Here is a 24,019-nt window from a genome sequence, read left to right on the forward strand (position 1 = left end):
AAATTGTGTAGAACTGCAGTAGGCCTAAATGAGCTTCAACTTACCCAAAACTCCGTAGAGGCTTTGAAATCCCCCCCACCCCCACCCCACTTTGCCATTCCCTAGGTTTAGCTGAAATTACGCCACTGCATTATTTAGTGCTGGCACAGGGAGAAAAAGCTACTCGCGCCTCTCTTTTATAGCTCAATGTGTTACACTTTGCGTCTGCGCACATTTCGTCAGTTACGAAACTTCTAAACTCAGGTTTTGTAATCGAGACGCGCTGGCCAACCAAGTCACTGAGATGCCGAACACGTGATCGCATTTTTACGTAACAATCGGGTGTAGACCTGTATGTTGCCAAGTCTCTACTGGCACATAAGCTAGACACGTTGTAGGTTATAGCTATGGCTGAACACATGTTTTAAATACGTTTATAATAACCGGTATACATTGTATGCCGATCATCTATCCTACAATGTCGGTCCAACACCCCGAAGGAGAGGACGCCGTCGAAGAAAGAAAAGGATTCTTCATTGAACCAGAATACGACTGGGACGAGGAGCAGGACAATGTAGACAATCACACACTTATTTTACAAAAAGCCGACGCACTGGCATCAGAAAACCGTCTCAAAGAAGCCATCTATGTTTACTCGATGGCCTTGAGATATAGTTCTGTAGGGCCGGAGCAGATGAGCACTTTAGTGGATTGTATTCTGCGCAACTTTAAGAGAAAGCTGGGAAAGGATGAGGCGCCTTCGGAACGAACGCCACATATTATTGATAACGCCGGGGAAGAGGACGTTTTTGACTGCCCGAATTGTCATAGATTTCTAGGCGAGCCCGTGACTATCGGCTGTGGACATTCGTACTGTAAAAGATGTTTACAACATCAGCTGCTCTCCAAATGCAAGCTGTGTAGCGAGGTAGAAGGCAGGCCGACGGAGTTTAAAACGAATGTGATTCTATTCGGACTTTTGGAAAAGTGGTTTCCTGAGGAGCTGAAAAGGTCTCGAGCTATTAGTGAAATTGAAGACCTGTCTAGAAGGAAACATTTCGAGGAGGCCGTATCACTAGCGACAGATGTGATTGAATCTGGTGAGGGGGGGGGGCTTGTGGAGACCACCAATCACTTCGCATCCTTGTTTTATATGCTAAGATGAGACGTTTAGGAAACCTGTCAAAGCATGAAAACAAAGTGTTATTTTAGTCACTCCCTATTACTATTTGTGGTCTTTATTATCGAAGAGTAGGGAAGGGGAGTTCCACTGACCAATATTACGGGTACCCACTTGTCATGTGTCTGTAGGTCCTTTGGCTGCGTTTACAGGCAGCCCAATTCTCATCTTTTTTTTTTCTTCACTAATTGATCTTTTGACCAATCAAATCGTGAAAAGATCTGATGTGATTGGTCAAAAGACCAATTAGTGAGAAAAAAAATCTCAGAATTGTGTTACCTGTGAGAACGCAGCCTCTGTGCCACTGGCGTAACTAACCCCTGTTACGAAATGTCGTAAGTTGGGCATGCGCACAAGCAGCGAGTTTCATAAGGCAGGTTGTGTGAGAGTGCTGGGTTTGCCAATCAATAATGTTATAACGTTTGGTCCCCTCTCAAATGTTTCCCGAAGTCCGAAAAATAAAAAAAATAAAAAAAGGCTAAATGTGCTGCCAGATCAAGGCATGACGATGCAGTTCACGTGATTGCATTTCCACATAACAAACGTATTTATACCTGTATGTTGCCAAGTCTCTACTGGTACATAACACACCAAAAAGTAAAAAGTGCAGAGAGTGTCAACGCAATACAAAGTGACAGCACGGAAGTTTATAGTCATTGCTGTAGGCTATGTCTAGATACCTTCAATTATTAGATGCCTTGAGGTTTTAATGACACCAGACATACAATTAGTAATACTTAAAACATAAATACCTAAGAGTTTCCTGAAAGGTAATTGACCGAAATCTGTTAAATTATCCGAATTCCATTTTGTTATGTTTTTTTTTCTGTGAGCTCAGTGCTGTTTCTTTAGAGACATTAGATCAAGCCCAAACTGTGCTTTGTAGGGAGTTGTAGTTTACATTAGGCCAATATTTTACATAGTTTAGTGCAGAAAACATCGTAATTAACCACAAATAGGCATAATCCATTGCTCGCCTACTTGTCCAGTCTTTGTTTCTTCAGATGCATTAACACAAGCAGCCCAATTCGCTAATAGATTTCTTGACCAATCAGGGCAGCTCTGAAAAAGAGCTTGACGTGAAAAGATCTGATGTGATTGATCAAAAGACTAATTAGTGGGGAAAATATCAGAATTGGGCTGACTGTGTGAACGTAGCCTTTTAGGCCTGCTACTTTGGGATAGTGTTTGGCAGACACCTGAGACAGAAGAATGCGCGATCGAGAGGGATAGAGACCAGTTGCTTCGCGAGGTATCTCTACCTGAAAATGGGATGACTTGGAATGAAATAATAGTCATCAAATACAACTAATTTAATATACACAACTTAAATATTTGATGAATAATGTGAATCATTTATGGATAATAAGTGATAAGCAGTAATGGGCAGTCACTAACATCTTGGGACTTGTATTAATTGTTTTATTCTATATTGTTACAGCATTCAACCCACATAGTGCATTTAATGTTAACAATAATAGTTGAAACCAAAATTTAAAAAAACTTGATTATTTTGTAACAATCGAACTGAAACCGAACCGGACTCAAAATCTCACCTTGACAGCCAATTATTCTTGGAAAATAATTCTAAAATCAATCAGATCAACAGTTACAGATGCTAACCAAGGCGATGCTCTCCGTAATGTCAGGGGCGAAAATCTGATATCAACTTTGGAGGGGACAATTACATTAAATTTTCTCAAGAGCAATTCCTGAGGGGGACACCAAAAGTAGTGCTGTAACACAGCCTACATTGTAATATGGTAAATGTATATTGAGGAACCAAAGAAATAAGGTGTTTGCCGTACTCCTAACTACCGGTACCCAAAACTACACAACTAATCACAACAGCAATACCATTGCCTTTAACAAATCTTAGTTCAGTCACCAGTTTAAGTTGAGAGTGGGGGGTATCCATGGCATTTTCCAATTATGTTCCTATTTTACAAGTCAAAAAAATTGAGAACCTTTCATAATGTTGCCAAACAAAGACTCAACAAACTTAGCTGAGACTCCCTGTCTCTGCCAGTCTGTCCCTGCATATCTGTCCCCAACTCTGCTGTCTGTGTACCATGTTGCCTGCTCTGCCTAATGACATCATTGTGAAACATTTCCATTCGAATTTCTTTCTTATGAACATTTTATCAACTAGTCTTTGAGATATTAGGCTACTAGGGTTCTTACTTTGCGTTTTGGTGTACTGAAAAATACTCTGATGTCCGTCTTTTATTTTTCTGCCATTTTTCTAGCTGGCTGGCTGGCTGGCTGGCTACACACACACACAGTGTGTAGGTTATTTACAGTAGGAGATACTAAATGTTTTTTATATATATATATATATATATATATATATATATATATATATATATTGTAGAGGTCGACCGATTTATGATTTTTCAACACCGATACCGATTATTGGAGGACCAAAAAAAAGCCGATACCGATTAATCGGTTGATCTTTTTTTTATTTATTTGTAATAATGACAATTACAACAATACTGAATGAACACTTATTTTAACTTAATATAATACATCAATAAAATCAATTTAGCCTCAAATAAATAATGAAACATGTTCAATTTGGTTTAAATAATGCAAAAACAAAGTGTTGGAGAAGAAAGTAAAAGTGCAATATGTGCCATGTAAAAAAGCTAACGTTTAAGTTCCTTGCTCAGAACATGAGAACATATGAAAGTTGGTGGTTCCTTTTAACATGAGTCTTTAATATTCCCAGGTAAGATGTTTTAGGTTGTAGTTATTATAGGACTATTTCTCTCTATACGATTTGTATTTCATATACCTTTGACTATTGGATGTTCTTATAGGCACTTTAGTATTGCCAGTGTAACAGTATAGCTTCCGTCCCTCTCCTCGCTCCTACCTGGGCTCGAACCAGGAACACATCGACAACAGCCACCCTCGAAGCAGCGTTACCCATGCAGAGCAAGGGGAACAACTACTCCAAGTCTCAGAGCGAGTGACGTTTGAAACGCTATTAGCGCACACCCCGCTAACTAGCTAGCCATTTCACATGGGTTACACCAGCCTAATCTTGGGAGTTGATAGGCTTGAAGTCTTAAACAGCGCAATGCTTGAAGCACAGCGAAGAGCTGCTGGCAAAACGCACGAAAGTGCTGTTTGAAGGAATGCTTACGAGCCTGCTGGTGCCTACCATCGCTCAGTCAGACTGCTCTATCAAATCATAGACTTAATTATAATATACTGCTCAAAAAAATAAAGGGAACACTTAAACAACACATCCTAGATCTGAATGAAAGAAATAATCTTATTAAATACTTTTTTCTTTACATAGTTGAATGTGCTGACAACAAAACCACACAAAAATAATCAATGGAAATCCCATTTATCAACCCATGGAGGTCTGGATTTGGAGTCACACTCAACATTTAAAGTGGAAAACCACACGACAGGCCGATCCAACTTTGATGTAATGTCCTTAAAACAAGTCAAAATGAGGCTCAGTAGTGGGTGTGGCCTCCACGTGCCTGTATGACCTCCCTACAACGCCTGGGCATGCTCCTGATGAGGTGGCGGATGGTCTCCTGACGGATCTCCTCCCAGACCTGGACTAAAGCATCCGCCAACTCCTGGACAGTCTGTGGTACAACGTGGCGTTGGTGGATGGAGCGAGACATGATGTCCCAGATGTGCTCAATTGGATTCAGGTCTGGGGAACAGGCGGGCCAGTCCATAGCATCAATGCCTTCCTCTTGCAGGAACTGCTGACACACTCCAGCCACATGAGGTCTAGCATTGTCTTGCATTAGGAGGAACCCAGGGCTAACCGCACCAGCATATGGTCTCACAAGGGGTCTGAGGATCTCATCCCGGTACCTAATGGCAGTCAGGCTACCTCTGGCGAGCACATGGAGGGCTGTGCGGCCCCCCAAAGAAATGCCACCCCACACCATGACTGACCCACCGCCAAACCGGTCATGCTGGAGGATGTTGCAGGCAGCAGAACGTTCTCCACGGCGTCTCCAGACTCTGTCACGTCTGTCACGTGCTCAGTGTGAACCTGCTTTCATCTGTGAAGAGCCAGTGGCGAATTTGCCAATCTTGGTGTTCTCTGGCAAATGCCAAACGTTCAGCACGGTGTTGGGCTGTAAGCACAACCCCCACCTGTGGACGTCGGGCCCTCATACCATCCTCATGGAGTCTGTTTCTGACCGTTTGAGCAGACACATGCACATTTGTGGCCTGCTGGAGGTCATTTTGCAGGGCTCTGGCAGTGCTTCTCCTGCTCCTCCTTGCACAAAGGCGGAGGTAGCGGTCCTGCTGCTGGGTTGTTGCCCTCCTACGGCCTCCTCCACGTCTCATGATGTACTGGCCTGTCTCCTGGTAGCGCCTCCATGCTCTGGACACTACGCTGACAGACACAGCAAACCTTCTTGCCACAGCTCGCATTGATGTGCCATCCTGGATGAGCTGCACTACCTGAGCCACTTGTGTGGGTTGTAGACTCCGTCTCATGCTACCACTAGAGTGAAAGCACCGGCAGCATTCAAAAGTGACCAAAACATCAGCCAGGAAGCATAGGAACTGAGAAGTGGTCTGTGGTCCCCACCTGCAGAACCACTCCTTTATTGGGGGTGTCTTGCTAATTGCCTATAATTTCCACCTGTTGTCTATTCCATTTGCACAACAGCATGTGAAATTTGTCAATCAGTGTTGCTTCCTAAGTGGACAGTTTGATTTCACAGAAGTGTGATTGACTTGGAGTTACATTGTGTTGTTTAAGTGTTCCCTTAATTTTTTTGAGCAGTGTATATATATATAAAAAACTTTTTTTTTTACTAAACAATCTTTGGGATGGAAAAACACTTACAGTGTAAACTTAAATGACTACATCCACACAGAAAGTATGTAGAAAATATAATTGACCTACATACTTGTTTTATAATATAATCTTTGACAGTCAGGTAGAATCTAACATGTCCAAAATGTTGAATTTAGGAGTATTTTTGGTATGGCTGGATTACTGACATGCTACGCAGGGTATATGCCCAGGGTTCCCGATTGGGGTCCCTGATGATTTTGTTATAGTGTTTGAGCATACGAACACAGAAATAGCCATGTCAAAATGCATAGAATTTCAGGAAATTAGCTTTAACACTGCAAAAGTTTCTTTCAGCTTCATAGAAACAATAATAGAATTGCAGGATGCTTTTATAGAATTCTGGACTGATTTAAGACACCTTCCGGACCAATGTCATGCCTTGGATCATTCATAGGACTACTCCTTGACAGGATTGTCACAGTATTCACAGACCCCCAGTGTGCGGTCTGGAGCGTGAAGTCACGAGCTCTGCTGGTCGGCTACTGCGTAGCAAAAAGCCCTGGTCTGCCCTAGAATGTAATTTAAGATTGCGAGAATAGACCACATTTTTTTTAATGGCAATTTTTTTGGCTCTAAAATGTGTTTATTATGATCAAGTTCAATTCCCGCAGTAAATTCTTTAAAGGTTTGCTACCAATCCAGATATTTAATTAAATAGTGTTCCATTCTGACTACTACATTTGTCATGTGCTGACACAGACCAATCAAGGGCCGGCAGGCTACAAGGGAGCTCGCACCCTCGTGCACGCTCATTGCACGTGGTATTCACGTGGTTGACTCTCTCAGGCAGGATGAAAACGACTACTTCGACCATCATCCTTTGCTAGTTACGGCCACTTTGACCATGATCCTTAGACATTTTTTTGGTGCCATTCAGCCCCATTCAGCAATATGGCGCGCTTCAAATTCAAATATTTCCGGCTTCATGCGCCATCAGGAGTTTCCCGTACAAATATGTGAATGACGTACAGTTCATTCTGAAAGTATTCAGACCCCTTCACCTTTTCCACATTTTGTTACTTTGCAGCCTTATTTAAAAATTTATTTTTTATAAAATTCCCTCATCAATCTGCACACAATTCCCCATAATGACAGAGCGAAAACAGTTTTTTAGACATTTTTGCAAATTTATTGAAAATAAAGAACTGAAATACCGTTTTTACATAAGTATTCAGACCCTTTTCTATGAGACTCGAAATTGAGCTCAGGTGCATCCTTTTTCCATTGATCATCCTTGTGATGTTTCTACAACTTGGACTCCACCTGTGGTAAATTCAATTGATTGGACATGATTTGGAAAGACACAGACCTGTCTATATAAGGTCCCACAGTTGACAGTGCATGTCAGAGCAAAAACCAAGCCATGAGGTCAAAGGAATTGTCCGTAGAGGTCAGAGACAGGTTTGCGTTGAGGCACAAATCTGGGGAAGAGTGCCAAAACATTTCTGCAGCATTGAAGGTCCCCAAGAACAAAATGGCATCCATCATTCTTAAATCGAAGAAGTTTGTAACCACCAAGACTCTTCCTAGAGCTGGGCGCTTGGCTAAGCTGAGCAATCGGGAGAGAAGTGCCTTGGTCAGGGAGGTGACCAAGAACCCGATGGTCACTCTGACAAAGCTCCAGAGTTCCTCTGTGGAGATGGGAGAACCTTCAAAAAGGACAACCATCTTTGCAGCACTCCACTAATCAGGCCTTTATGGTTGAGTGGCCAGACGGAAGCCACTTCTCAGTAAAGGCACATGATAGTCCGCTTGGAGTTTGCCAAAAGGCACCTTAAGGACTCCCAGACCATGAGAAACAAGGTTCTCTGGTCTGATGAAACCAAGATGGAACTCTTTGACCTGAATGCCAAGCATCACGTCTGGAGGAAACCAGGCACTGCACACCTGGCCATTACCATCCCTTACAGTGAAGCATGGTGGTGGCAGCATCATGCTGTGGGAATGTTTTTCAGTGGCAGGGACTGGGAGACTAGTCAGGATTGAGGGAAAGATGAACAGAGCATAGTACAGATAGATTCTTGATAAAAACCTGCTCAGGACCTCAGAATGGGGTAAAGGTTCACCTTCCAACAGGATAACGGCCCTAAGCACACAGCCAAGACAACAAGTGGCTTCGGGATAAGTCTCTGAATGTTCTTGAGTGGCCCAACCAGAGCCCGGATTTGAACCCGGTCAAACATCTCTGGAGAGACCTGAAAATAGCTGTGCAGCGACGCACTCCATCCAACCTGACAGAGCTTATAATAAAATAATGGTGTGCCAAGCTTGTAGCGTCATACCCAAGAAGACTTGAGGCTGTAATCCCTGCCAAAGGCGCTTCAACAAAGTACCGTGTAAATGGTCTGAATACTTATGTAAATTTGTGAAAATGGCTAAACCTGTTTTTGCTTTGTCATTATGGGGTATTGTGTGTAGATTGATGAGGGGGACAAAATGATTTAATACATTTTAGAATAAGGCTGTAATGTAGCAAAATGTGGAAAAAGTGAAGGGGTCAGAATACTTTCCGAATGCATTGTAAATGCTATCACTATCTCCTGGTTTTAATATATATAGGTCTTCATGTCACGTGTTTGACATGCATCCTTTTATGGATGTAACCTAAGCTTTCATTCCGTCATTTGCTATTATGTTGAATGTATGCAATTCTCATTAGACTGATATTCCACCCTGGAGTTATGGTTATCTTCGGTGACGGATCCAAAAATATTTGTAAAATGGCCGTTGTCGGAAATGGTCTGTTTTTAATCAAATAATCTGTCTCTCCTCCTTTATCCTTCTCTCCTTTTTTTCCCAGATCCTGGGGATGAGGCGGTGCGGTGGTCACGGGTCAAGGCCTACACCGGGCTCCTGCAGTACCGATTGGCCCTGGAGGACGCTGAACTCTGTCTTGGCTCCACCCTCTCTGCAGAGGTAGGTTACTGGACCAAACGGGGGGAAACTGTGTGTTAAGTTCAGTAGGCACAAGTGGGAGAAAAAAAATATTGAGGAAATTAAAACAAATGTTGTTATTGGAGGTTTTAAGTTTGCTGAGGGCCTACTTAATTCACTTGTCTGCTCCCCGGCACTATCATTATCCTTAGTTCTTACCCAGGCACCCTGTGGCACTTTAAAACAGTAAAAGTCTACAGCTCCGGTTATATCCTCCACGCTTTACTACACCGCGTGATGCGTCATGGAGGGGAAATGGAGGCTGATTAGAGGCTCAGCCAGGTGTTAGTAAGTCTAAATGGGTTAGCAGGCCATCCTGAATATGAACCGGTAGGATATATTTTAGGACATCTTAGCACTAAACAGCATTGTTCATTATGTCCTCTAATTCTATTTTTAAGACTTGATAAATTATAATAGAATATTACTGTATAACCTTCTATACCTTTAGACATTTTGTCTGTATCAAAGGTTGATTTGTTTTTCCCTTTACATCACTTTTTTTGATACAGGGTACAGAGCCTCATTTGGGAGATGTGCATTTGCACATTTGGTCACACTTTCTTTTTACTGTACCTTGAGCTATTTTAAATGGTCTAATGCAGATGTTTTTATCATAATATCAAATCATTTCTGGGTAACAATTAAGAACGTTACTGTGATTGTTTTCAATTTAAAATGGTCCAAAATAATACAAAAATAGATTCTTAGGAAAGAGAAAGCAAGAATTTTGCCAAGACTGTCTGGGAGTGGTCTGAGTGGGGAGGGGAAAAACAAGCTGTTATTGGTAGAGAGGTTTGGAACTTGCTTTGTTATTGGTTTATTAACTCATTTACCACCTGGTGATGTCAACAGGCAGGCCAAAACTCCATCCCACCAAGGCTGAAATTTCAGGCGGTCTTTTCAAACAGCTCTTACACTAAAAGGGAAATATCATAATTTTCATAATTCCACAGTATTATTCCAACCTCAGTGTGGAAATATACAGTGGTGTCTGAAATTATTGATACCCTTGATAAAGATGAGCAATAATGACTGTATAAAATAATTCAAATACTTAGCTATATCATATGCGCCAAAAAATTCAGAAATTATATTATACTAATTGTCACATATCAATGATTGGAGACAGGTGCAGGAATACCTAAAATTGGGTTTTAATACTCCACCCAAAAATACAACATGCCATGAAAGGGGACGAAACCCAAAACAAAAACGTATACAAAAACACAGGGAAGTAACCCAAACAAAAGAGCGAGGTTAAACCTCTAATAAATACACGGGACGAGACCCGTAACAACAAGTGCACAACAACCACAAAGCACAGGTACTCACAAGACCAACGGACATGGGAAAAAATAACCGACAAGACAATAGTGAACAGAGGGCACATGTATACAATTGCCAATCAGGGGAAATGGGAGCCAGGTGTGCGTAATGAAACAGTTCAGTGACACCTAGAGGCCGGTGACGTAGACCTCCAGAGCTGGTGCACGGAATGAGCAGCAGTATCCGTGACACTAATGCAATTGCTTAGAGAAAGAGATTTTGTTTAACAAATAATATTTCTCAAAAGGTAATTATTGAGACCCCTAAATGACCTTATAAATAAAGTAGTCAAAGTTCAGTATTTGATCCCATATTTCTAGCGCGCAATGACTACGTCAAGCTTGTGACTCTACAACCTTATTGGATTCATTTTCAGTTTGTTTTGGTTGTGTTTCAGATTATTTTGTACCCAGTAGAAATTAATGGTAAATAATGTAGTGTCATTTTGGAAGGACTTTTATTGTAAATAAGAATATAATATGTTTCTAAACCCTTCTACATTAACGTGGACGCTACCGTGATTACAGATAACCCTGAATGAATTGTGAATAATGATGAGTGAGAAAGTTACAGAGGGTCAAAGATCATACCTGCAAGACAAGCTAACCTCCCCTGTTATTCTTAATGGTGAGAGGTTAGTTGAAGAGGTGGAAATATATAGTTGGGGATAAACATAAAGGCCCAAGCTAGTAGCCACACAGGGTAGACCTTTTATTTAAATCTGTATTTCCCATAACTGCTGATTTTGTTGGTAATGTGTAATTTAGCAAGCTAGGCTAGAGCAAGAGTCATGCCTCTCCTAGAGAGAAGACGAACTGGTTCAGGACCAAAAAGGGTTTAGGAATTTTTTGCAATGTATGTTAATCCTATTCAGTGAAGCCTGAAAAAACTGAATTGATGTTGAGTGATTCAGGTCAATGTTGACTCGTGTTGTCAGCCTACCTTGCATTGTGTTCTTACTGGGGTCTCTCTCTCTCTCATCTCTCTACCGTTCTCTCTAGCGGTTCACCCTCTGGCTGTCGCTCAAATGAAATGCAGCGACGTAACCTATCTCTCCCTCTCTCCACTGGAAGTCTTGCACTCTTTATAACCTCCCCGTCCCCCTGTCACTCTCTCTCTCTCTCTCCCAGGGTTTCTACTGGAAGGCCAAGGTGCTCCAGGACATGGGCCAGGTGGACGACTCGCTGCAGGTTTTCCTCCACTGTCTGGCCCTGGACGAGGACTTCACCCTGGCCAAACGAGAGGTGGAAAATGTGAGAGAAGGAGTGATGTTGTTGTTGAACTAATTTGCTTTGGCAATGCTTTGGTCTTCCTGGAAGCTTTGGGACTTGACTTGAGTGCAAGAAAGCAAGGAGATATTGTATCTTCTCAATGTCTTTCCATACTTTGTGAAGAGGTTGCTCTGTTGAGCCAAACTTCCTCTGTGTGTATCAGTGATAGACCCCCCCCCCGATCCTGGGAACATGCAACCCTGACAATATCTAGGCCTATCACTAATTGCAGTGCCTAAGTTTATACTTGTATAAATACTTTTTTTTTTTTATCTCCAGGAATGTTTGAAGTCTAGACCCCCTTAGCGCCGTAGTCCGTTTCATAAGAATCCAGGCGCTCTCTGAGTTCCCCCTTTCGTCTTACTTAAGCCAAGTGTTTCCCGGCACTGATTTGCTTACCATCCATGAAAAGGAACACTGTGCATTCCTTCGCTGATAGCCTAGCGTCGGCTAGCTAGGTTATTATCCTTAGCATTGGCCTAATGGAATTAAGCCTTTAGGCGCTTGCGTGAGAGATGGAACATATCGGGCTGACAGCGGCCTTAATTAACGACTAAATCACGTTATTTGCAGAGAAAAGCAGCTGTTTTTGCGGCTGACGGAAAACGCGTTGACGGTGATTGTGAGTTATGCTTCCATGATGAATCACCTGTCAGACTGAGGTGAAGTTCAGAGCGCAGTAAAGCGTATTTCTTTTTTGTTGACACCCTGTTGAATAAGAGTTGGAATGGGCATAGTTATGCCTGTCCATCGCTTTGCCGTTCTTTTTGGTTACATTTATTTACCTAATACCACTTGTATCTATTTGGTAGGTGCTCTGAAAGTACTTGGTAACAGTTGGGACTTAATGTTATTCGTTACAATTGAATCCCCGTGACGAAGAAGTAAGTCTTGGGTAGCAGTTATTTATGCTGTATTCACTAATTACCATAGTGTCTCAGTTAAAATAAAGCGTTACAAATCTTTTTCCCCCCCTCCCTCAACACAACATCCCAGCAAAGACTCCATGTTTTTGAGGTTTACTTTCCAGTGGGTCAGCCCTTGTGACTCTCCCCTCCTGTAATGACATTAACCCCATTAGACAAAAGGCTTCATCCTAAATGGCACCCTTTCCCTATTGACCAGAGACCTATGGGGACTTTGGTCTATGGACTCTGGTCAAAAGTAGTGCGCTATGTAGGGTATGGGGTGTAATTCGGGACTAAGACAAAGTACTGTGACGAAGCAGGGTGACATAAGTCATAGACGCTGTGGGCCGTTGTCCGATCACAATCGCTGACAGGGTCTCCGAGGCTATGTGAAGTGTTAGGGTAATACTCTGGATGTGAGAAAATAGGCCTGCGTTACTTTGATCGTGTCGTTGATGTGTGGATTTGCATTCTTGTTGTTTCACTCTTTAAGAAGAACTTTGATTGGTTGAGTAGCTGAGTGCAAATGGCTTCTCTTTCTGCTCAAGAAGGGTATTGTCTGAAACCTGTTTGATTGAAAAGAGCTATATGGGATTGTCTGTGTGATGTTTGTGTCTGTGTGCTTCAGCAAAGCTGTGTTTCTGTTTTCTTTAACTCATATAATACAATCAGTAGCCTACATCACAAGGTCCTGAAAAAATGGTGCTTAAAAAGAAAATCTCCTTTTAAATGCTGATGGAAACACAAATTCCCCATCTTGTGATCCTGGATGGGCACCAGGTTAGCAGATGCAAAAGTTGGACATTCTGTGTGTCTGGGAGTGCAGCGGAATGGATGTGGATTAGATAGATTTATATGGATTGGAACGGGGCCCGGGTGTTCGTCAGCATCTCATAACATGTAATGGACTCTGAGAGAGCAAAAGAAGGGGAAACACAGAAGATAGAAAGGGAGAAAGAGAAGATATAGGGCCTAGAGGAGGAAATGAAACATTGATATATAGGATGAGAGGGATTGGGTGGAAGTAGAGTAACAGAGCTGGTGCAACAACAAAACACATATTTCTTATCTACAAGTGAACTTTACTGCAGATTTAACCTTTTGTTTTTGACGTCAATCATGTTATTGTGAAGCCAAAGGCATATTTCCACATTGTGTGGACAAGTACATTTTTCTACATCTAAATCCACATTGGTGCCAGGAAGGCAGACTTGACCGGCTGGCCAGTGGTCACTCCCAGTCTAGGCCAGCCACTTTCCTGCATTTAAGTGAACTAGGCTCTTGTTCTGCCATTTTTGGCCGATTTGTATGCAGTTGGACTGCTCTTATGGCTAACGCAATGTGTACCACAGATACTGTGCGACCTGCTGTCTCCGGCCGGCGAGAACGTGAAGGTGGGTCTGAGGGAGACGGCGCAGAGCACATCGCCTCACCTGCGTAGTAAGATTTTGGTAGCGGATGCCGAGGCCAGAGCCCAACAGCATCAGGCCGAAGCCAAACACTCTGCCCTGCACCAAGTCCAGGCTCGCACCTCCTCGGCACATCCCAGCACTGACGCACAGCACGAGGTACGCTAACTGGACAGTGTGCTTGATACTGCCCTGTAGGCCGTCATTGTAAATAAGAATTTGTTCTTAATTGACTTGCCTAGTTAAATAAAGGTCAAATAAAAATCCCTGAACCACTAGGGTGCATTCAAAGTTTCCAAAGTCAAGTATGTTTTGAATTTTTTTATAGTTTGTTCAGTTAAAATGCATCAACAATGTCTAACACTCCTTTTAACTTTCTAATCTTCTCTCTCTCTCTCGCTCCTCCTCCCCCTCCTCTCTTTCCGTCCAGAAGCCAGGTCGCTCAGGGAGCCTGGAGCGTTCGGGCCTCAGCCGCGCTCACTCGATGCGAGCCCACGGGCCGGGTCTGGGCGACGTGGATGAGGGTCTTAAACGTGTCTGCTCTGCACCCCAGCTGGGGGACCAGGAGAAAGGCATACTACTGAAGCGGAAGCTGATGTTCTTCGAGGGTGGACCCCACGTCGTCTACAACCACGGGAGCAAGCATAAGAAACAAGGAGGTAGGAATCAAGACTGCTGCTAGTATGTCGTAATTAAACAGGGAATAGTTTAGCTCAGGGATCATCAACTACATTCTTTTATTTTCTTGAGCGGATGGTCGGGGGGCCCCGAATTGTAGACTGCAAATGGACCGCAAGAAGCCCAAATGGATATAATGTCTGACTAAAGCATAACTATTTCAAACCTTGCTTACATTTGTATAGGATCATGTTTTTTTTTTGGTGGGGGGGGCTCAGAAAACTTTGAGGGCCAAATAAAACCACCCGCGGGCCGAATTCAGCCACCAGTTGGGGAACCCCTGGTTTAGCTTGAGTGCTGGCGCTTTCTATTATTTTAAATGTGATTATTCCTGGGTTAAAGCAGCTAAAATATGGATTCCCTTTATATTAGTTGCATAGCCGCAACCGCCACAGTACCAATTAGCAACGGTCCCATTAGCCATTGCCAGGTACCTTGTCTCTGTCTGTGTTTGTATGCGTCTCTCTGCGTACTTGGGTGTGTGTGTGAAGTGTTTGACGTTCTCCTGTCGCTTCCTCTGTAGTGGCCTGTGGTGCGTCGAGCCAGGGAGCCTCAGCCCGAGCTCACAGAGTCGTACCCAGAGACCTACTGGACCCCAACGACCTGGAGTGTTCCCTCTGCATTAGATTGTTCTACGAGCCAGTGACCACGCCGTGCGGTCACACCTTCTGTAAAAACTGTCTGGAGCGCTGTCTGGACCACACTCCCCAGTGTCCTCTCTGCAAGGAGAGCCTCAAAGAGGTAAGAGGACACTACCACCAACCACGACCAAGCGCCTGCTTGTCCCTATATAGTGCACTATTTTTGAAAAGTGGTGCGCTGAATAGGGAACATGGTGCCATTTGGGACGAGGCCTAAGACAATTAACTTGGGGAAGACATGGCCTCAAAAAGAATGACATGGCCTCAAAAAGAAAACCTTAATCTTCTCTCTCTCCCCCCTACCCCCCCAGTATCTGGCAGCCAGGAAGTACAAGGTTACCAGTGTGCTGGACCGAGTGATAAAGCAATACCTGTCTAAGGCGCAGTCGGAACGGCAGAAGACTCACCTGGAGGAGACCCAAGAGCTCGCAGAGTGAGTTGTCCTCCTGACATATCATTTTGACATAGAATTAAACTAGAATGTCCATTCTGGTAATTGTATTGCTATGGCTTCCGCCTTCTCTCTGAACCCTTGTCTTTCTTTTTCCCTGGTTGTTCTACTTTCTTTTTTTTTTTTCCTTTTTTAAATGAATGCAGGAGAAATCATGCAAAACACACACAGCAGACAGGTTCACCTAATGTTAGCACTGACCGTTAGATGGAATTCTATTGATCTATTTTTACTTCGTCTTTGGAATGCGTATGTCACATTTGAATCACTTCACCTGCGAGAGATGCTTGAGTGTCTTAGCATCATTCCAACTCTCTCTCGCTCTCTTTCTCCGCAGCCTGATGAAGAAGGTCCCCATCTTTGTGTGCACCATGGCCTACCCGACCGTGCCTTGTCCCCTGCACGTCTTTGAACCGCGGTACCGCCTCATGATCCGCCGCTGCATGGAGACTGGCACGCGCCAGTTTGGGATGTGCATCAACGACGCTCAGAAAGGGTAGGAACAGTGGCAGGCACAGTGGCAGGCACAGTGGCAGGCACAGTGGCAGGCACAGTGGCAGGCACAGTGGCAGGCACAGTGGCACCCGATACAAGCACCTGCTCACATAGGCCAGCACGCACACATTTGCAAATAAAACACTCACTCAAATGCACACACACACACCATTCTGCTGCGCACTAATGCGTCACCTTCTGTCACCTCACCCTGGAGAACTAATTAAAACTCTGTTAGAGAGAGGACAGGGCCTGCGGAATTATGAAAATACTAGCTAATAGGATTTTGACTGAATATAAAATCAAATCCAACTTTGAGCATCCTCCTGATGGAAAAAGACAATTCAAACATTTCATGAGATTTAAGCATATATATGCTAATATTTACGTTTTTCAAGATGCCTTAGGCTACTGTACCTTCTCACAAATGAGTTGAATGCTGATGTTTGACTTGACTATGCAATGGCCCTGTGTAAGTTCACTTAAAGGATAGGACCCTTTAAAAAAAAATATATATATATATAAAAATATATATAAAAATATATATATATATAAAATGACATACCCAAATCTAACTGCCTGTAGCTCAGGACCTGAAGCAAGGATGTGCATATTCTTGATACCATTTGAAAGGAAACACTTTGAAGTTTGTGGAAATGTGAAATTAATGTAGGAGAATATAACACATTAGATCTGGTAAATGATAATACAAAGACAAAAACAGGTGTTTTCCCCCCCAAAAGTTGTTCCATCCTCTTTGAAATGCAAGACAAAGGCCATTATATGACTTATACCTTGACTACATACCTTGACTACATACTTATACCTTGCAAAATAAATTTAAGAAACTGTTATTCAATTATTGCACCCACACTGCTCACGAGCGTCTGCGTTGCCAAGGGCTAAAATACAAGTCATTCCTATTTCTGACGCAGATCGCGCTGCAAGTCCTGCCTCTCCCATCTCCTCATTGAAAGATGAACTTTGTTGCCGGTCGTGGTGGTAATACTATGTAAGTTTAGATGCCAATCATATAAGTTCAAAGATGAAAAAGCCTGGAAGGAGGAGGGATGACTAGAAACGATTCGGTTGACCCTTTTATGTGGGGATTAATTGTCGGAGTAGAGGACCTTGTGCATTTCAGGTAAAATAACAACTCAATGTTTATATCCCAGGACAAATTAGCTAGCAACAGCAAGCTAGCTAAATAGGACAAATTAGCTAGCAAGTGCAAGCTAGCTAGCTAAATTGCCATACATGTTTAATGCTTTTCGACCTGTCCCCAAATTAATGTAATTGGTTCAGAGTTTGTTTTTTGATATTTTAACCTGCGTGTCGTGATTGCGTTTGGTGTGGGGGGACAAAATAAATGTATGCACGATGGCGCACGCGCGCAGCCGGTTTGGGTTCCGTGTTAGGATTATAGGCGCAATTTAGATTTTAGTGAATGTGCAAAGGTTTAGACTGATCTAATGATCCATTGCATTACTGTTCAAAATGTTGCCTACAATGAGCCGGTACCTTTTCACAATGCTTTGAATGGCTGTCTGATTTGACTATGCAACGACCATATGCAATATATTTGTGGTCTTTTTTAGCTCAGTTGGTAGAGCATGGCGCTTGCAACGCCAGGATAGTTGGTTTGATTCCTGGGACCACTCATACGTAAAATGTATGCAGGCATGATTAAGTCGCTTTGTATAATAGCGCCTGCAAAATGTATATATGCAACTTTAACAATAATAAAGCGCTGCTCTGCCTTAACAACACTATCAACAAGGCAGGTCCTACAGGCCCTGGTTTTGTCACACCTGGACTACTGTTCAGTCGTGTGGTTAGGTGCCACAAAGATGGACTTGGGAAAATTGCAGTGGGCTCAGAACTGGGCAGCACGGCCGGCCCTTAAAAGTACACGGAGAGCTAACTTTAATGACATACATGTCAATCTCTCATGGCCTAACATGGAAGAGAGATTGACTTCCTCATTACTTGTTTTTGTAAGAGGTGTTGACAAGCTGAATGTACCGAGCTGTCTGTTTAAAATACTAACACACAGCTCGGACACCCATGCATACCCCACAAGACATGCCACCAGAGGTCTCTTCACAGTCCTCAAGTCCAGAACAGATAATGGGAGGCACACAGTACTATATAGAGCCATGACTACATGGAACTCTATTCCACATCAGGTAACTGATGCCAGCAGTAGAATCAGATTTAAAAAGCAGGTAAAAGTACACCATATGCAACAGTGGGGACTGTGAAGTAACAAAAACATAGGCACAGACACATGCATACACACACATGATAACATCCGCACTATACACACACATGGATTTTGCGTTCTAGATATGTGGTAGTGGAGTATGGGCCTGAGGTCACGCACTTATAGTGTGTTGTGAATTCTGTAATGAATGTATTGTAATGTTCTTAAAATTGTATAACTTCCTTAATTTTGCCAGACCCCAGGAAGAGTAATGGGGATCCATAATAAATACAAATTTAGAAATAATCACCATTTGCAAATCACCTTAAAATGACTATATGATTACAACAAATAAAAATTCGGAATATTCCCGTTTCAGATTTGTGGACTACGGCTGTATGCTGATCATCCGGAGTGTCCACTTCCTCCCAGATGGGCGTTCCGTGGTGGACACCATCGGAGGGAAGAGGTTCCGGGTGCTGACCCGCGGGATGAAGGACGGGTACTGCATCGCCGACATCAAGTACCTGGAGGATACCAGGGTAAGAACCCATGTTCTCTTACCCGAAAATACTGGTTCGGATGTTTTTACTTTAAGGAGAGTTTCTGTTCTTTGTATTTTTTGGTAATATATTTGGTTATATTTTTTTTTGTAAAGAAAGGATTGCAAAATAATACAATAGAAAACACAAAAGCATAGAGAAAATTATATTTTAATCCTTTTTCCATTGGTGTGACTACCTTGATAATAACTCCCACTCACAAGTTTAGCACAGCTTGAATTAGCCTAATATTTTAATTTGAATAATCTACTTTTTAGTCCATTATTCACCCTTTGATTTAAAAGGTCTCATGTAAAAACAAACTTGTATTTTAGTTTATCAGAGGCCATCTGTTAATGGATTATGGATTATGTGTGGTGTTCTGGTGAATGCTACACTGTAATGTATGTCGTTTTCATTTTCATGTGACCCCTGCTTTCAAACCTAATGTCCCTCTTGTATGGTTAAGATAAATGGATTGATTGATTGACAGGTGAGCGACAGCGAGGAGTTGACACAGCTGCAGTAGCTGCACGACGCCGTTTACGAACAAGCGCACACCTGGTTCCAGAACCTCAAGAACCGCTTCCGCAACCAGATCCTTCAGCACTTCGGCGCCATGCCCGAGAGAGAGCTCGACATCCAGGTGAGCTAAGACACAAATCTCTTCCCTGGCATATAGTGTTCCCCCTCCCCTTCTCCAGGGTCATTCATTAGGGCATACTGTAGCAAAACTATTTGCAACAGAGTATGAATATTATTGTTTCTTATTGGATAAGTTCAGTTAGTCCCTTGCTGTTTCAGGCTTTCTTCCAGTGTCACTCACGTAGCAATATAATCTATTTCTACGGTTGCTCCACTGCTCTAGAAGAGATCATTGTGGGCAATTCTTAACTAATCCTCTGGAGGAAGGTGTTATGTCACCTTCCTTCAGAGTGTCCTTACGACAACCCCTCACCCTCTATACCACACACACACTATCCAATGGAGGCATAGCATTTTTCATGGAAAATTTGGAATGGTACAGTTACAGTGGCTTGCGAAAGTATTCACCCCCTTGGCATTTTTCCTATTTTGTTGCCTTACAACCTGGAATTAAAATGGATTTTTTGGGGGGTTTGTATGATTTGATTTACACAACATGCCTACCACTTTGAAGATGCCCATTCTTCAAGGCAAAACGGCTCCAGCTCCTTCAAGTTGGATGAGTTCCGCTGGTGCACAGCAATCTTTAAGTCATACCACAGATTCTCAATTGGATTGAGGTCTGGGCTTTGACGAGGCCATTCTAAGACATTTAAATGTTTCCCCTTAAACCACTTGAGTGTTGCTTTAGCAGTCTGCTTATAGCCATTGTCCTTTTTTTCTTTAAGCAATGGCTTTTTTCTGGCCACTCTTCCGTAAAGCCTAGCTTTGTGGAGTGTACGGCTTAAAGTGGTCCTATGGACAGATACTCCAATCTCCACTGTGGAGCTTTGCAGCTCCTTCAGGGTTATCTTTGGTCTCTTTGTTGCCTCTCTGATTAATGCCCTCCTTGCCTGGTCTGTGAGTTTTGGTGGGCGGCCCTCTCTTGGCAGGTTTGTTGTGGTGCCATATTCTTTCCATTTTTTAATAATGGATTTAATGGTGCTCTGTGGGATGTTCAAAGTTTAGGATATTTTTTTATGACCCAACCCTGATCTGTACTTCTCCACAACTTTGTCCCTGACCTGCTTGGAGAGCTCCTTGGTCTTCATGGTGCTGCTTGCTTGGTGGTGCCCCTTGCTTAGTGGTGTTGCAGACTCTGGGGCCTTTCAGAACAGGTGTATATATACTGAGATCATGTGACAGATCATGTGACACTTAGATTGCACACAGGTGGACTTTATTGAACTAATTATGTGACTTCTGAAGGTAATTGGTTGCACCAGATCTTATTTAGGGGCTTCATAGCAAAGGGGTTGAATACATATGCACGCACCAATTTTCCGTTCAGATTTTTTTTTAAACAAGTAATTTTTTTCACTTCACCAATTTGGACTATTTTGTGTATGTCCATTACATGAAATCCAAATAAAAATCCATTTAAATTACAGGCTGTAATGCAACAAAATAGAAAAACCACCAAGGGGGATTAATACTTTTGCAAGGCACTGTATATAATTGGGATAATGTGTGGTTAGACCCTGGCTATATATGGAGATACTAGGATTAATGATGAGTGTCCTCGGAGGAACCATAGTCAAGATTAGATTACATTTCCGCAGCTTGTGTTTGTGTGTGCCTGCGTGTTTCTAATAAGAAATGTTTTGTCATACCTGTGGTATATGGTCTGATATACCACAGCTTTCAGACAATCAACATTAAGGGCTCGAACCACCCAGTTTATTACAAACAACATGTAACTCTGACACAGCAACATCCAATAAGTGGCAGATTAGGTTGAGGCTGCATTGGATGCAAGCTAATTCACCACGTCAGTCATTTTCTGAGATTCTTGGCTCAATTATAGAACAACCCATTTAGGATGCCGACTCTCTAGATGAGTTACTACATCTTGTAGATCTGAAGCGTCTCCATCATATCTGTCTGACGTAAGGCATGTACTGAACTCCGGCTGACTCGCTAGCCTCTACTCTCAAGTTCCTTTATACGTCTGAAATGACTGAATAGGTGTATCCAACATGGCAATTATTCCACCTAGTCTTTCAAATGGCAAGGTGAAGTCGTGATGATACTGTTTAAACCTATCCAATCACTTTTTTTTTTTTTGCACCGTGATCCCTTTAAAGCCTTTTGAATTCTTCTGTGGCCCAGCAGAAAAACAATAGCCAACAAGCCATTCTCTGTCCATTGTCAACCCATTGTTTTAGGTGAGTGATATCATGTTTCTGGTCAGTGGTATCCTTTCCTCCTCCTCTCCTCTCCTCCAGGCGACTCCCAACGGTCCGGCTTGCTGCTGGTGGCTGCTGGCCGTGCTGCCCATCGACCCTCGCTACCAGCTGTCGGTGCTTTCCATGACCACGCTGAGCGAACGCCTGGTCAAGATCCAGCACATCCTCTCCTACCTGCAGAGCATCCCCAACGAGTAGAAGAGTAGAGTTACACCCTAACACAACTACTTCTTACTCCCTGGTTTCGGGCACCATGTACCTACATACCACATAAAACAACAGACACCTAGGTCTCCCTCGGTACATCGGATTTCGCTCTTTATTACTGCTGAGGCATCCACCACAAGACATCCATGAGACGTCAATGAGACATCTCCCTGAGAGGACAGAATCACACAGCACTTCTAAGACACCAGCAAGATCCCAGTCACATAAGCAGCTAGCTTTAGCAGTACGACAACTACCACACACCAGCTAGCTACATCGGCGAGAAGCCACAGACTGCTGAGATAATCGGACAAATTCTAAGAACTGGTTCTCTCTCTCTCTCTCTCTCTGTTCTCTCGCTGTCTCTCTCTCTCTCTGTTCTCTCGCTGTCTCTCTCTCTGTTCTCTCGCTGTCTCTCTCTCTGTCTCTCTCTGTCTCTGTCTGTGTGATGTTGGTGAAAACAAAAAAAGGCCTCTCTGTCTATACTCAACAGTGGCACCAGCCACCCCTGCTACTGTCAGCTTGGTTACCAGAGAGAGAAAGAAAGAGAGAGAGATTGGTGAAGAGATGTCTCCGTTGTCTTGTCTACTCAAGACTACCCAAGCAGCCTCGCTGTCTCTATTCGGCCACTGTTGATGGTAGAAGGGAGTGTGTATGTGTGTGTGTATGTGTGTTTGTTTCTATGGGTGGGCTGTGCTTCTGTGCAAATCCCAAATGCTGAAATTGAGTCAGACAGAGAGAGGGGGTGGGTGGATGAATTGTAGAAGGTTGGTGGTAACAAATGGAGGGAGGGGGTACCAGAATTGTTTGTGTACTACAAAGCCCAACAAGTGGGATGGTGCAGCCTTACAACAACGAAAACAAAAAAGTGTGAATCTTACTCTTCTGAGCATTAAGCCCCTCTCTGTCACTTCACTATGTCTACTAAATGCACAACTTCCTTCACCGCTGCCACCTGGCGGCAGTGGACCCTGGTGAAAAAGAGAGCTTCCCCCTTTTTTATTAATGTCTCCAAGTTTTTACTTTTTCATCCATTTTTTGGTTTTCTTCCAAGACTACAGAAAGAAAACCCTTTTGGCAGCCATTTTGTCCAGTCTGTAGTATAGCTACAGATGTGGGACTGTGGTCTCGCAACGCTCCCAACTTCTGTTCTCTTAACAGTTTTTTTTTTCTTAGCTGAAAACAAGGCATAACTCCCCAAAAAAATCCAAACTTCCAATATACGTTACTCTGCGTTTTTGTTTTTGTTGTCGTTTCTCAGTGGATATGGAACCTCTTGAATCCAGATAGCTTAGTCTTTGATTTTGCATTAGGGATGTTTCCCATTCCGAGTTATCGATTCTTGAGAGAAACCTCAAAGTCATCCATGTGACTTGAGTGTTGTATTTCCTGTCTCTCTTCTAAACCAAAAGTTCTAACTTCCTGTTTAAATTCAATGTAAACTGAAGTAATTTTTAAGGGCAGATATTTAAATATATATTTTGACAGTATGTTTGTATGTACAAAATCACAAAAGGGGAACTTGCAATATTTTGACACAGTGAAAATGAGAAAGAAACAACACTATACAATTATCTGTGTTTAGCACTGCAAAGGTTAAAGGTCACCCTGTTGTCAAGTAAAAAGCAGTCACCTGCCTTTTGTCGGAAAAAAAGTACTAATGTAGGTGAATATATCTGTGGTGGTCGATTTCGCAGACAAATTTTTGCCTTATACCATTTTAGCATTTTGCTTTGAATGGCACAATGTGACGTCTTGGTTAGCATTCCTTTTGCCGTACTAGTAATTCTATTTGTGTTAATTATTTGCCTTTTCTTCAGCTGCCTCATGGCCCGAATCGTTCACGGGTGTGTATAATGTATGTCAAGTTGCAACTTTCTTTCGTTTAAATCATTTTGATTTTGGACAGATCATGCTTTTTTCTCGAATGTTTAAGTTATCAGTTTTCAATAATAAATGAACTCAATTTTTTTCAACTTGAAGCCTCAAGTGGTATTATGTTAACGTATGGACTAAATGTAACCCATGAATGTAACCCATTGTCAATGTAACCAT

General features: G+C 42.7%; 1 protein-coding gene across 1 annotated transcript; it reads left to right on the top strand.

Annotated features, from left to right (window-relative positions):
* Positions 1 to 291: 291 nt before the first annotated feature.
* Positions 292 to 23,940, top strand: LOC106609964 (LON peptidase N-terminal domain and RING finger protein 1). Its single transcript, XM_014209036.2, has 11 exons — positions 292 to 1,079; positions 8,821 to 8,936; positions 11,414 to 11,536; positions 13,815 to 14,030; positions 14,302 to 14,530; positions 15,073 to 15,290; positions 15,502 to 15,623; positions 15,979 to 16,137; positions 18,722 to 18,884; positions 19,378 to 19,530; positions 21,797 to 23,940. Exons 1-10 carry the CDS (start codon positions 437 to 439, stop codon positions 19,411 to 19,413), a joined length of 2,025 nt encoding a protein of 674 aa, XP_014064511.2. The 5' UTR covers positions 292 to 436; the 3' UTR covers positions 19,414 to 19,530; positions 21,797 to 23,940.
* The last annotated feature ends 79 nt before the right edge of the window (positions 23,941 to 24,019 follow it).

This window comes from Salmo salar, chromosome ssa08 (assembly GCF_905237065.1).
Source record: "Salmo salar chromosome ssa08, Ssal_v3.1, whole genome shotgun sequence".
NCBI lineage: Eukaryota > Metazoa > Chordata > Actinopteri > Salmoniformes > Salmonidae > Salmo > Salmo salar.

Excerpts from the sequence above, each read along its gene's own strand:
- LOC106609964 (XM_014209036.2), top strand. The coding sequence starts at position 437 with ATGCCGATCATCTATCCTACAATGTCGGTCCAACACCCCGAAGGAGAG. Across the intron at positions 1,080-8,820 it reads GACAGATGTGATTGAATCTG|ATCCTGGGGATGAGGCGGTG; the intron begins GTGAGGGGGGGG and ends TTTTTTTCCCAG. Across the intron at positions 15,291-15,501 it reads GCAAGGAGAGCCTCAAAGAG|TATCTGGCAGCCAGGAAGTA; the intron begins GTAAGAGGACAC and ends CTACCCCCCCAG.